Source organism: Gekko japonicus, unplaced genomic scaffold, assembly GCF_001447785.1.
Source record: "Gekko japonicus isolate JY-2015 unplaced genomic scaffold, Gekko_japonicus_V1.1 scaffold2739, whole genome shotgun sequence".
Lineage (NCBI taxonomy): Eukaryota > Metazoa > Chordata > Lepidosauria > Squamata > Gekkonidae > Gekko > Gekko japonicus.
The window spans coordinates 172,245-186,623 of record NW_015170356.1 but is presented as its reverse complement, the minus strand read 5'-3'; the positions used below and the strand labels follow the sequence as shown (position 1 = coordinate 186,623).

General features: G+C 50.6%; 1 protein-coding gene across 2 annotated transcripts in view; it reads right to left on the bottom strand.

Annotated features, from left to right (window-relative positions):
* Window positions 1–8,967: 8,967 nt before the first annotated feature.
* Window positions 8,968–14,379, bottom strand: part of GDPD5 (glycerophosphodiester phosphodiesterase domain containing 5) — a 141,449-nt gene continuing 136,037 nt past the window's right edge. Inside the window, exon 15 of one of the 2 annotated variants that reach the window (XM_015418211.1) lies at window positions 8,968–9,477. In XM_015418211.1, coding sequence (XP_015273697.1) covers window positions 9,362–9,477 — 116 coding nt within the window. In that variant the 3' untranslated portion in view covers window positions 8,968–9,361. The remainder of the gene's footprint in view (window positions 9,478–14,379) is intronic. The other variant, XM_015418212.1, reaches the window with a different exon arrangement.

The window sequence follows — 14,379 nt, the reverse complement described above, 5'->3', positions numbered from 1 at the left end:
GCTCTGAGAGAACTGTCCTTGAGAGAAAAGCTCTGAGAGAACTATGGCTTGCCCAGGGTCATCCAGCAGCCGCAAGTGGAGGAGTGGGGAATCAAACCCGGTTCTCTCAGATTAGAGTCTGCGCACTTAACCACTACAGCTCAAAACCATATTCAGATACCCCGGGGCAATGCCGTACTGACTACAAAGTCACCCCCGAACAGCCATAAATCTATGCAGAAGGTACCATAAAACCCGATGATCGAAGGAAGCGAAAGCGACATGCAACGCAGAGGGGAATTTCTGTCCCAAGGTGGGTTTCGTAAAACAACGGAGGGAAAAGCCAATGAAGAATCGCCCTAAGTTAGTTTCACAGCAGAGCAAAAATTGAACCCAGGCCCCCGATCTTTCTGGCCCAAAGAGAGCCAGTTTGGTGTAATGGTTAAGTGTGCGGACACTAATCTGAAAGAACTGGGTTTGATTCCCCACTCCTTCACTTGCACCTGCTGATGTGACCTTGGGTCAGTCGCAAGCTCTAGCACAGCTGTCCTTGAAAAAGAGCAGTTTGTGTCAGAGTTCTCTCAGCCCCACCCACCTCACAGGGTGTCTGTTGTGGGGAGGGGAAGGGAAAGGGGTTTGTAAGCCGCTCTGAGACTCCTTTGGGTAGTGAAGGGCGGGGTATAAATCCAATCTCCTCCTCCTCCTCCTCCTCCTCCTCCTCCTCCTCCTCTACTTACAGAGGACACTATTACACATCCTAAATAATGCTGTTTCAATCAACTTCAGGAACCGTCTGCAAGTGGACCCTGCCATCTCACACAGCAAAATCCGGTTGCAAAGTGCATTGAAAGCGGATTGATAGTGCATTATTTAGAGTGTGTGAAAGCACAGGTTTCTGTTATATTTGGGGAGGGCTTCCTCACCTGGACAGCTGCCGAGTGCACTTCCTCACTGGGCGATCCTTGGCATCCCAACCTTGGCAAAGGCACCGACAAAACCTCTCTGGCCAGTCGCAGAAATTGCTTCCTTCAGCTTGGGCCAGACAAAGACGAAAAGCAGCGTCCCTTCCTCACTGCACGGTAGAGACGAGCGAAATCAGCTTTTTTGTTCCCCTGGTTGTGACGTGCCCGGAGGATCCGCCGGGCAATTAAGACCGTGCAGAAGAGGCGTGCCCCCCCCCCAGCCTTGCCCGAGCCAAAGGGAGAGCGTGAAAAGAGAGAAAAAGGGAGAAGCGCCTGACGCAGCGCAAACTGTCCCCGGGGGACAGCTTAGAGGCAGCGGCCCATCTGGAAACCCGATTGGTATCCGGTGGGAGCAATTCGGTTGATGGAGAGATTTGCAAAAGAAATGAGTCTTAAATGAGGAAATTATGTGTGGATTCACCAGTGTATTGGAGGGAGGGGATTTCTAGCCCCCTCCCCTGTAAGGTCCGTACTATAAGGACCTAAGAAGAGCCCTGCTGGATCAGAACAATGGTCCATCTAGTCCAGCCTCCTGTCTCACACAGGGGCCAACCAGGTCCTCTGGAGAGCCAACAACAGGGCAGAGGGGCCGAGGCCTTCCCCTGATAGGAACCTCAGAAGAGTCCTGCTGGGTCAGACCAGTGAGGGTCCATCTAGTCCAGCATCCTCTCCCACACAGGGGCCAGTCAGTTCCTCTGGAGGGCCAACAACAGGGCAGAGAGGCCGAGGCCTTCCCCTGAGGAGACCCTCAGAAGAGCCCTGCTGGGTCACACCAGTGAGGGTCCATCTAGCCCAGGCTCCTGTCTCACACAGTGGCCAGCCAGTTCCTCTGGAGGGCCGACAACAGGGCAGAGAGGCCGAGGCCTTCCCCTGATAGGAACCTCAGAAGAGCCCTGCTGAATCTGACCAGGGGTCCGACTAGTCCAGCCTCCTGTCTCACACAGGGGCCAACCAGTTCCTCTGGAGGGCCAACAACAGAGCAGAGAGGCCGAGGCCTTCCCCTGAGAAGAACCACAGAAGAGCCCTGCTGGATCAGACCAGTGAGGGTCCCTCTAGTCCAGCCTCTTGTCTCACACAGGGGCCAGCCAGTTCCTCTGGAGGGCCAACAGCAGGGCATGGAGGCCGAAATCTCCTGACATTGCCTCCTGGCCCTGGGATTCAGCGGCTTAGTGGAGGTTCCCCTCAGTCACCATGGCTACTAGCCACTGATAGATCTATCCTCCATGAATCTATCTAATTCCCTTTTAAAGCTGTTCCTTCTTGTGGCCATCACGACATCCTCTGGCAGCGAATGCCACGTTGTGATCACGTGTGTGTAATGGAGTATTTCCTTTTGTCCGTCCTGAACCTCCTGCCCATCAGCTTCTTTGGATGCTCTCGAGTTCTAGTGTTTCCAGAGAGGGATAAAAGAATGTCTCTTTGTCAACACACTCCTCCCCGTGCATACTTTTATAAACCTCTATCATGTCCTCCCCCCCATTTGTCTCAGATGGAGGAGGAGGAGATTGGATTTATACCCCACCCTTCACTCGGAGTCTCAGAGTGGTTTACAATCACCTTCCCTTCCCCCTCCCCACAACAGACACCCTGTGAGGGAGGTGGGGCTGAGAGAGCTCTTTCCAGAAGTGTCCTTGAGGGGACAGCTCCGAGAGAACTTGTGACTGACCCAAGGTCACACCAGCAGCTCCATGTGGAGGAGAGGGGAATCAAACCCGATTCTCCCAGATGAGAGTCCGCCACACCACATTGGCTCTTCAGCCTTTCCTCATCGGGAAGTTGCTCCAACCCCCTCATCCTCTTGGTTGCCCTTCTGCCCCTCCCCCCCCCCCCTCTGCAGTGTCCCTTTTGAGATACGGTGGCCAGAACTGGAGACAGTACTCCAAATGAGGCCACGCCACAGATCTATACAGGGGTATTTATCCTCCAAACTGGGACGTCACCAGCTCTCCTAGGGAGATGAGCGTACCAGATTTTCAGGTGAGGTTTCCAGTGGAAAGGATCTGGCTTCCCCATGAATATGCCACCTTTGCACCCCCCCTAATTGACCCAAGGCAGTTCCACGAAAGAGGGCACAGACAGTGAGAACATAGCACGAAAATGAGCCTAGGAGACCTACAGGTCTAAAGGGCCACCCCACGAAACTGACAGCATTCCCCTGATCCAGGAAGTTAGTAACTTCCTCCAAAAAAGAGATAAGGTTAGTCAGACATGACTTGTCCTTGAGAGACCCATGCTGCCTCTTAGTAATCATAGACGTCCCTTCTAAATCACGGCCTTCTGAATGTGCTGCCCTGCAAATGATTGGCGGCTGCTTCTCCACGCGTATCCTCTGCTGCGGCTCCTGCGCTGGGGAAAGGACTGCCTGAGGAGGCCAGGAAGGGTGCCACACTTTGGTGTGGTGGTTAAGTGTGTGGACTCTAATCTGGGAGAACCGGGTTTGATTCCCCCACTCCTCCACTTGCAGCTGCTGGATGACCTTGGGCAAGCCGTAGTTCTGTCAGAGCTGTCCTTGAAAAAGAGCCGTTTCTGTCAGAGCTCTCTCAGCCCCGCCTACCTCACAGGGTGTCTGTTTTTTTTTTTTGGTAAACAAAGTTTTATTATTTTTCAGTTGTAGGTAATCAATATTTAGCCAATAGTTCTTTAAAAACAAAAATACATAAGAAAATTGTTCCCCCTACAGTCTATACTCCTTCCCCCCTCCTGTGGCTTCCCGCAATGCTTTCACCCCTTTCCCCACCTTTTTATATATTTCCATAATTAACGATATCATATTTCTTATCTCTTTAAAAGATAACATCTTTTAGCTTAATATTGTTCTAAACACAGTAAACTTTTTTTCACATCCCAGTTCTTTTCCAGATAGTTCTTAAAGTCCTTCCATTCTTCAAAAAATTCTTCATCTTCTTTGATGTTCAATTTCTTCGTAATTTTGTCCATTTCTGCCATGAACAGAACTTTTTGTATCCAGTCCTCAATCTCTGGTACTTTCTCAAGTTTCCAATATTGTGCATAAAGCATTCTTGCTGTCGTTATTAAGTACCAGAATAAGGGTTTTTTTTCCACATTGACTTCTTCCATTTTTAGTCCCAAAAGCAGAATTTCCGGCGCTTTTTTGAAAGAGCATTGTAGTATTTTCTGCATTTCGCTGTGGATTTTTATCCAAAAATCCACAGCTTTTTCACAAGTCCACCACAGGGTGTCTGTTGTGGGGAGGGGAAGGGAAAGGAGTTTGTGAGCCGCTCTGAGACTCCTTTGGGTAGTGAAGGGCAGGGTAGAAATCCAATCTCTTCTCCTTCTTCTTTTACCTCACAGGGTGTCTGTGGTGGGGAGGGGAAAAGGAAGGATTTTGTAAGCCGCTCTGAGACTCCTTCGGGTAGTGAAGGGCAGGGTATAAATCCAATCTCTTCTTCTTGTGTCGGGACACCATTTTTAGAGAGGGCCGTAGTTGAGGGCACTGTGTGTTGTGCCCATAATCTTGTTCTTGCTGTGTTGTGTTCTAATTTTTGTAATTAGGGTTGCCAAGGTAGGGATGCCGGCCTCCAGGTGGGGCCCGGGGACGGCCCAGAATGATAGCTCAGCTCAAGACTACAGAGATCCGTTCCCCTGGAGAAGATGGCTGCTTTGGAGGGTGGACTCTGTGGCATTGCACCGGAGGTCCCTGCCCTCCCCAAGCTCCACCCCCAAACCTCCAGGAATTTCCCAGCCTGGATCTGGCAACCCGACCTGGCGGCCGGATATCTCCTGGGTTTTTGCATGATCTCCACGTTCTGATCCCATGGAAAACTTGAGAGAGCCAGTTTGGTGTCATGGTTAAGTGCGGGGACTCTAATCTGGGAGAACCGGGTTCAATTCCCCCACTCCTCCACATGCAGCTGCTGGTGTGACCTTGGGTCAGTCACAAGTTCCCGCAGTTCTCTCAGCCCCACCCACCTCACAGGGTGTCTGTTGTGGGGAGGGAAAGGAGTTTGCAAGCCACTCTGAGACTCCAAGTGAAGGGCAGGGTATAAAGCCAATCTCTTCTTCTCCTTCTTCTTTACAACTGATCTCCAGGCAACAGAGATCAGTTCACTTGGAGAAAATGGCAATTTTGGAAGGTGGACTCTGCGGCATGATACCCCACTGAAGTCCCTCCCCTCCTCAAACCCCGCCCCCCCCAATCTCCAGGTATTTCCCAACGCAGAGCTTCCAACCTTACTTGTAATCTAGTTTTTCCACGGCTTTTATGTCATGCCTCATACTGTTATTATGCACTGTTTTCTTATTGTATGGTTTATACGTATATGTATGCATTAATTCTGGGATCCACCTTGAACCTCAGCGAGAAAGGCAGCCGATCAGTCAGTCAGTCAATCATGGTCGGATGTTCAACTTGGACCAGGAAAAACTGGGTTCAAATCCTTGCACTGTGGTAAATCTCAGTAGGTGACCTTGGGAGAGTCAGTTTGGTGTCGTGGTTAGCAGCGTGGACTCTAAAGCTGGGAGAACTGGGTTTGATTCCCCATGCCTCCACTTGCAGCTGCTGGTGTAACCTTGGGTCAGTCACAAGTTCTCTTGCGGTTCCCTCAAGGACAGTTCTGGAAAGAGCTCTCTCAGCCCCGCCTACCTCACAGGGTGTCTGTTGTGGGGAGGGGAAGGGAAAGGAGATTGTAAGCCGCTCTGAGACTCCTTCGGGTAGTGAAGGGCGGGGTATAAATCCAGTATCATCGTCTTCATCATCATCTGGCAGCCACACTTTCTTAGCCTGTCCTACCTCACAGGGTTATTGTGGCAATAAAGCAGAGGGGAGCTATGTATTTTGAAAAGAGCTTGTTGAAGGAAGGAGAACAGGAGATTGGATTTCTACCCCGCCCTTCACTACCGGCCAATTCCTTCAATACCAGCCGATTCCTAACAGGTAACGTCAACCGAATCCCATTGAACTTACCTGCTTTTGCCTCAGCCGGGATAAAAAGGAATACCAATTCCCGCAATCACATTTGAGCATCCCCCTCTTTTGGGCTGGGATCAAGAGTGCAGCTTTTGTTATCCGCACAAGGACCGCCCAGCTGCCGCCAGACACCACTGGATACTGTACGAGAGCAGTCGTCCACCTCTCAGACGTTCTTGTCCACATAGGAAAATCCCATTTTGTAAACCACCACTTCAGTCCGAGTGTGTAATACCCAACAGTGTGTCAACACAAGTGATGCTGTGACTATTAAAGATGAACCCATATGTCCCCCAGAGAGCACTGCGGTCAGGGTTGCAAAATCGCCAGACTCTCCCTGGTCCAAAAGACGTCAGATTGGCCATCACTAGAGTTAGGGCCTTTTCAGTGTCGGCTCCACTCTGGTGGAATGAGCTCCCGGGAGATGTCAGGGCCCTGCGGGACCTTTTACAGTTCCGCGGGGCCTGCAAAATGGAGCTCTTCCACCAGGCTTTCAACTAGGAGCTCCCACTGTCAAATGAGTCATCAGAAACTGAACATGCAATGGCCCTTACGTTACAACGCTGGAAACTGCCTTCGGACTACTTTATAGGTTACAACGCTGGATATTGCCTTCCTTCATCGGACCACTTCATAGGAACCGCCATCTGTATGTACTAAAGGTAAAAGGTAAAGGTCTCCCTTGCTCGAAAGCCAGTCGAGTCCGACTCTAGGGTTGCAGTACTCATCTCCATTTCAAAGCCGAAGAGCCAGCGCTGTCCGAAGACGTTTCCGTGGTCATGTGGCCGGCATGACTAAACACCAGGGTGCACAGAACGCTGTTACCTTCCCACCGAAGTGGTACCTATTTATCTACTTGCAATTTCTTGCTTTCGAACTGCTAGGTTGGCAGGAGCTGGAACTAGAGACGGGAGCTCACTCCGTCACGTGGCACCTGGGTCTCGAACTGCTGAACTACCGACCTTCCACAGCCTGCAGTTCAGCGTCTTAACCACTTGAGCCACCGCACTGTATGTACTAGCACTATGTAATCTGTTGTTTATGTGAATTTTATTGCATTTTATTGGTTTGTTGCATTTTAACTGTTGTACGCCGCCTTGAGCCAGTTTGCCTGGCAAGGCGGGGTATAAATTGAAAGTAATAAATAGTAAATAACCACACGTGTGAAAGAAGATTAGGCTTTCATACCCCCCTTTTCTCTACTTTAAGAAGTCCCAAAGCAGCTCAGAATCACATTTCCTTCCTCTCCCCGCAACAGGCACCTTGTGAGTTAGGCGGGGCGGAGAGAGCTCTGAGAGAACGGTGACTGGCCCGAGGTCATCCAGCAGGGTTCGTGCAGAGGAGTGCGGAATCAAACCCAGTTCTCCGGATTAGAGTCCGCTGCTCTTAACCACTACACCACGCCGAAAGACCCACGCGTGGACAAATGCAGGCAGTGAGCTTTGAGAACACTCAAAATCGTCTTCAGTGGAGACCATTCACAAGTCACTGATGCAAGATGCAGTGACGGGGTCTTTCCGTGATACCCCTTTGCGTGCGAATCAAACCCTTCGAGTACCTGGAGAAGTTTAGGACACAGCAGTTGCCTCTGAACAGGGAGCATAAAGCAGCAGATGTTATTCTCGGTAGAAGCTTTGCCAGGGCCACCACAGGAAGTTGCCGTCCCTCACTTCCTGCCACCACAGGAAGTTGCCGCCCCTCACTTCCTGTCATCTCACCCTCACTCCGTTTCTCCATTTTGAAAATAGCAATGACACGAAGAACTGTTTGGGTTGGCATCAGGCCCGTAGCTACCGCAGGGCCCACGGGGCCCGCCCCCCTCCTGGCGGTTTTTACGGGCCCCTCTTTAAGACACCCCCCAGCAGTCCACCTTCCCCCCCACACCTCTGCCCAGCTGCGAGGCTGACTGTCCCGTTTTGTGGCATCACGGGCTGCTGCTGGAGGCTGGCCAAAGGCAATGGGCATGCAGCGCTCCTCTTGGGTGCCCCCAGCTCTGCAGCTGCAGCACAGAGAACCGGTGGTGGGGGGAGAGCTTCTACGTAGCTCCGAGAAGGGAGCTTGGCCCCTCCCCGACACTCCAAAAGGGGACCGTGGTGCACGCAGCCAGGCGAAAGCCAGGCGAAACCCAGGCAAGGCTTGTCTCCGGACTCCTGGGACGCAGACGTGTGCTGGGAGTCGCCGGGGGTTACACACAGTCTCAGGCACCCGGGGGGGGGGGTTTTTTCCGGGGGGGGGGGACCCGATTTGGACCGAGAGCGTGGGGCACCAGCAAAGAGGAGGGTTTCAGCTTGTCCAGCTGGAGCCATTTGAGGGCCTGGGGATGCCCCGGAGCCGTGACACAGAGACCAGCGTGGGCAAAGCCACCTCTGGACATCTCTTGCCTGGGAAGCTCCACCAGGGGGTCGCCCTAAGGCAACTGTGACTGGATGGCACTTTCCGCCACCAAAGGACCCCGCCTGCGTGTCCTTCTCGCCTGGAGGCCCTCGGTTGCAGCCGGGGCTGCCTTGGGAATTCCACCAACTGAATCAAAGTTAATTTAATTAACTCTAATTTAATTGAACATAAGAGACGCCAATGTTGGATCAGGCCAAAGGCCCATCCAGTCCAACACTGTGTCACACAGTGGCCAAAAATACCAGGTGCCATCAGGAGGTCCAGCAGTGGGGCCAGGACATTAGAAGCCCTCCCACTGTTGACCCCCCCCCAAGCACCAAGAAGACAGAGCATCACTTGCCCCAGAGTCCCTATCTATACCTTGTGGCTAATAGCCACTGATGGACCTCTGCTCCATATGCTTATCTAATTCCTTTTTGAAGCCGTCCATGCTTATAGCCGCCACCACTTCCTGTGGCAGTGAATTCCATGTGTTAATCACTCTTTGATTAACACAATCTGTGCGAGACAAGATTGGCTGGTGCCCCCCCAGCCCCCTCAGCTACGGGGCTGGTTGGCGTCTATCCTTAGAGTTAGGGGGGGGCCCTCCCCACTTTCTGGAAGTTTCTGTGATGTGGACAGGCTTACGGGTACACCCTAGCAACCAATTTCCCGTATCCAGATATATATATATATTTAGAAGAAGTCACGACACCTCACAAGAGCTTCACAACATACATATTTAAATAAGGTCAGCTAACAATTGCCGCACCAAGGAGGGGAGCGGAGAACACAAGAGGGTTCTTTCACCCACTGGCATGTCCCTGTGTCCCGAACGGTCGTTGGCTGGCCCAGCCAGAAGGCGGCATTTCCGATCGCCGGCTTCCTCCTTGCGGATATGTACACTCCCCCGCCCCAAAGACGCAAGGAAAAGGACCAGAAAAAAGGGGATCTATTTACAAAAAACAAAACCCAGCCCAGCTTCGGTTTCCAGAGAGGCACCAGGCCACTCTCAGGAAGTCCGCTACGGTAACGGTTTCGGTAGGGGAGGAGTCCGATCCACGCCTGCTGTTGCACCAAGGAAGAGTGTGGCGTTCCTGAGCCCGCCGCTTCCTGCCCTTCAGTCGAGACGTAGCTTCACATCTCTGTGGTCCATGGGCGTGACAACTTCATTGGCATAGCCGTTCTCCGAGCACAGCGACAGCTCGTCCGTCGTCTCCACTCCGTTGTTGATTTCTGAAAGGGAAGGAAAGAGAGAGAGGCCGATGTAGTGCAGCCAGCAAGGAGAGAAACGCCGACCATGAAATAAAAGGAAGAACGCGTCGTGCCTGTAAGAGTTTAAGATAACACTGACCCCTGTCGGCACATGGAGGATGTACACGAATCACCGCCCATAAGCAGGGATTGCACATCTTGCCCAGGGAATGTGCAGAATGACCTGGGTTTCACACATTGCTGATTCACTTTGCATAGTTTCCATGTGCAGATCGAGCAAGGGAAGGGCAAAAACCCTGTCCTATGCTGTTCATCTGCATGTGCTGTCCGCCTTGACCGCCAGCTAGCATTCATGGACATTCCCCATCCCAACGGCATTCACCTCTGTGGTGTCACTTGTTGGGGTGTGGGGTGCAGGGTTCACGCGATGCAAAGACGACAGGACACAAGTCTGCAGGAAGCTGTCTGAATGAATGAATGAATGAATGAATCGCCTCTCACTCTCCAGCTGTATTTATTGAAAATCTCTTCCTCCGTCCCCTCCTTTCTTTCATACATTACATCATCCTATTCATGAGACATGAACTAAGGAATGTGTGTGTGCAGGCAAGTTCTCTGTTATCAGTTCCTCCCCCTCTCTCTCATGGCCACACCGACTGCGTCAGTGAGCAGTAAACAGATTCCATCTTGGGCTCTCATTACGTATAAGTATTTCAGTTCCCAATTTCCAGGCAGGAGAATCCATCTGCACTGCTTTCCTACACACCTCGATGTGCACAAGCTTGAATATTAAAATCCCCGGCGCACCAGCGCAGCTGAATTCTGCTGACCCAAATGTGCCACGCCCAGATGCACCCCCAAGTGAAAGGAAAATAATACTGTCAATTACCAGCGCTCTTGGGGATCTCAAGAGCTCTTCCCCAGCCCGCTGGAAACAAGACAGAATTCCAGAAATCGGGGATTGGATAAGGAAATTACTGTTTATGGTTGAAATGGACAAAATGACAAGGAAACTTAAGAATCTGGAAGCAGAAGAATTCTATGCAGACTGGAAAGATTTCAAAGATTACTTAGAGAAATATTGGGATGTAAAAGACAATTTGGTTTGCTTTGACAGTTATTGAAAAGTGTGTGTTATTAGAAGAAAGTTAATTATAAGAAAACAATAGGTGAAAGAAATGTTACCGTAAAAGATAAGGGAAAATAGAAGAAAACTTAAGAAATGGGCTGGAGGTTGGAGCACTGTGGGAAGCCAAGGGGGGGGAGAAAAATAGAAGAAAGGATGTATAACAAACTATTAATATAATTTGTATTTGACTTAATAATATATCCTAATAAATTGTTTTTTTTGGGGGGGAAAAGCTCTTCCCCAGCCCGATACCCTTGAAGGTATCAATGACAAGCACTGAAGACTATTTAAAAAACCGAGCTACTTGAAAGACCTTTCGTTCCCTCATTACAGAAGACCATTTTGGGCTCGCTGGATTAAATTCTTTTCCTTCGGCCATACCGGAAGGCTGATTAGCAGGAACAGAATCTGATCTGATATGACAGAAAGACATTTCTCCTTCCTCTTAAGAGGTTATGTGGATTTATCACCTAAAAAAAAATGTCCAGTTTTTCCTTTCAGATGAATATCGGAAAATTATCTTTGCAGTCACTAAATATTTAGCTCCGGTGACTGCCTGTGAGAGGGCTGGATCTCATGCTGTTCATGGGCTATGAGTCAGAAGAATAGGAAGATAAAAAGAATAAAAAGAAAGACGAGACCCATTGCATGCTGGGTATGCATTCTGCCACTGAGCCCCACGACTTGTTTAGAATATTGTAAGCTGATGGAAGAAAGGAGGGGGGGAATCCAGTGAAGGACGGCCAACAGCAGATCCCTAAAAACACCCAACAAAATATATTTATTATGGACTTAATTTATGCCGTGCCTTTTCTCCCCAGCAGGGATTCAAAAGTGAATAGTCCAACTGTGGCGACAAAAGGACTAGTTAACAGAGAGAGGGATTAAAATGTGGAATTCGCTGCCAGAGGATGTAGTGATGGCCACAGGAATAAACAGCTTTAAAGGGGGATTAGAGACATTCATGGAGGATAAGTCGTATCAGCGGCTACTAGCCATGGAGACTGAGGGGAACCTCATATTCAGAAGCAGTCAACCTCTGAATCCCTGAGTCAGGAGGCAACATCAGGGGAAGGCCTCTGCCTCTCTGTCCGGTTTTGGCCCTCCAGAGGAACTGGCTGTCCCCTGTGTGAGACAGGAGGCTGGACTGGATGGACCCTCACTGGTCTGATCCAGCAGGGCTCTTCTGAGGTTCTTATCAGGGGGAGGCCTCGGCCTCTCTGCCCTGTTGTTGGCCCTGCAGAGGAACTGGTTGGCCACTGTGTGAGGCGGGATGCTGCACTAGATGGACCCTCACTGGTCTGATCCAGCAGGGCTATTCTGAGGTTCTTATCAGGTCTGATCCAGCAGGGCTATTCTGAAGTTCTTATCAGGGGAAGCCCTCGGCCTCTATGCCCTATTGCCTGAGGCAAGATGCTGGACTAGATGGACCATTGATCTAATCCAGCGGGGTTCGTCTTATGTCCTTACGCCCTCCAGAGGACCAGCTGAGCTCTGAGCAGGAGCAGGAGAGAGAGCTGTGAGAGAGGTGAGTGGGTTTCTTTTACTTGCTTTCAGCTGAGAGAATTCAGCTAAGGATATTTTGTGGGAAAACTGTGTTTAGCAGTGTGTGGAAGCACTTAGAGTTCTTGCAGAGTCCTGGCTGATTGAGTGTGGGAGAGGAACGGGCATTGTTTGACTGGGATTGCCTGTAATTGAGAGGAAGTGGAAGGGGCATTGTTTTGCCTGTGATTGAGTGCCTGGGTGAATTTGAATTTGAATAGCTGCTGCCTGACCTCTGCTGGGGGAGGCCTCTATTTAAGGAAGCACCTTGGCAGAGGCACGAGCCTCTGGCACGAGCCGAAGGGTGAGCTAAAGGGCTCTTTGCCTGTGGCTCTTAGCCTAGGGACTCTTAGACTAGGGGCGCTGTAAGAAGCCCAAAAAGAGCCAGAAAGACAAGGCCCTAGGCTCTTTGTCTTTCCCGTAAAATAATTTGACTTGATAACAAAACCCACATAAATACCAAGGGTTTAAAAGGGGGATTATATTTATTTATTTTAAAAGAATTATGAAGCCAGAATGCCAGCAGGGGGTTGGGGGCTATCCAGTGTTTTGCACGGAGTGTCACATGTATGACTATCTGCCCACTGGGCAGAAGTCTTGGGTGTGTCCTCGGTGCAAGGAGCTCCTGGTTCTCAGGGAACGTGTGTGCTCCCTTGAGGCCAAGGTGGCTGACCTGGAGAAGCAGAGACAGTCAGCTAGGCACACAGAAAAGACTCTCGGGGACTTGTTAGCTTCGTCCCACTCTGGATCTGGCAGCCCCGCTGCTGTCAGGGAGCATGAGGGTCTAGGGGAAACAGGGCACCATGCTGAGGATAAGGGGAATGTGCCCTCAGAAGGGACCTCTTCCCCAGCTGGTGAGCGGCTCTCCTTTTGCACCAAGGAACCATCCCTGAGCAGGGTGGGAGGGGGGCTCTTGGTAGTGGGTGATTCGATCCTTAGGCAGGTAGACAGCTGGGTGGCGAACCCGCGTACTGACCGTATGGTGACTTGCCTGCCTGGTGCGAAGGTAGCGGACATTACGCGTGTTTTAGATAGGCTGGTAGATAGTGCTGGGGAGGAGCCAGTGGTCGTGGTGCATGTCGGCACCAACGATGTGGGGAAATGCAGTCGTGAGGTCCTGGAGGAGAAATTTAGGCTGCTGGGCAGGAAACTTAGGTCCAGGACCTCCAAGGTAGCCTTCTCAGAAGTGTTACCTGTTCCACGCGCAGGGCCGGAGAGACAGGCAGAGATCAGGAGTCTCAATGCGTGGATGAGACGATGGTGTAGGGGGGAAGGGTTCAGGTTTGTTAGGCACTGGGATACTTTTTGGAACAAGAGGGAGCTGTACAGGCGAGACGGTCTCCACTTGTCCCGAGAAGGAACCAGGCTGCTGGCACTTAAAATCAAAAAGGTGGCAGAGCAGCTTTTAAACTGAATATTGGGGGAAAGCCGACAGGAGATGAAAAGTCTCTGGTTCGGGTTGGCTCATCTGAGAGAGGTGAGGGGGTACCGGTTGCTTTTCTACAGGGAGGTGGATTGAAATTGTCCACAGAGGCCATGGCTGGTGACATGGACTGCCGGACAACGACTCGAGATAGCAAGAGGAAGGATGCAGGCTTAACTTGTAAGGGAAATTACAGCTGTTTCTATACAAATGCTAGAAGTGTCCGAGGTAAAATCGGGGAGTTGGAGTGCTTGGTGTCGGAGGGAAAAATAGACATTGTGGGTATTTCTGAAACTTGGTGGGATGAGGAAAATCAGTGGGACACAGTGATTCCCGGTTATATATTATATCGGAAGGATAGGGGGGGAAGGGTTGGAGGTGGGGTAGCTCTGTATGTCAGAGAGGGTATAAAGTCTAGAAAGATTGAGAGGCTAAGTGAATTGGATTCGCTTCTGGAAGTTCTATGGGTTGAAATAGGGGGGCCAAAAGGAAACTTAACACTGGGAGTTTGTTATCGCCCACCAGATCAAAAGATAGAGGAGGATTATAAAATGATGAATGCCTTAAAGATAGCAACTAGACAAAAACACTGTGTAATAATAGGTGATTTTAACTACCCACACATTGATTGGGTCAATATGTGTTCTAGTCGGGAAAAAGAGATTGAGTTTCTAGACACTCTAAATGACTGTGCTATGGAGCAGATGGTCACGGAACCTACCAGGGGAGAGGCGATCCTTGATTTGGTCCTAAGTAACACTCAAGACCTGGTGAGAGATGTAAAAGTGATTGCACCGCTTGGAAACAGTGATCATAATGTTGTTGAGTT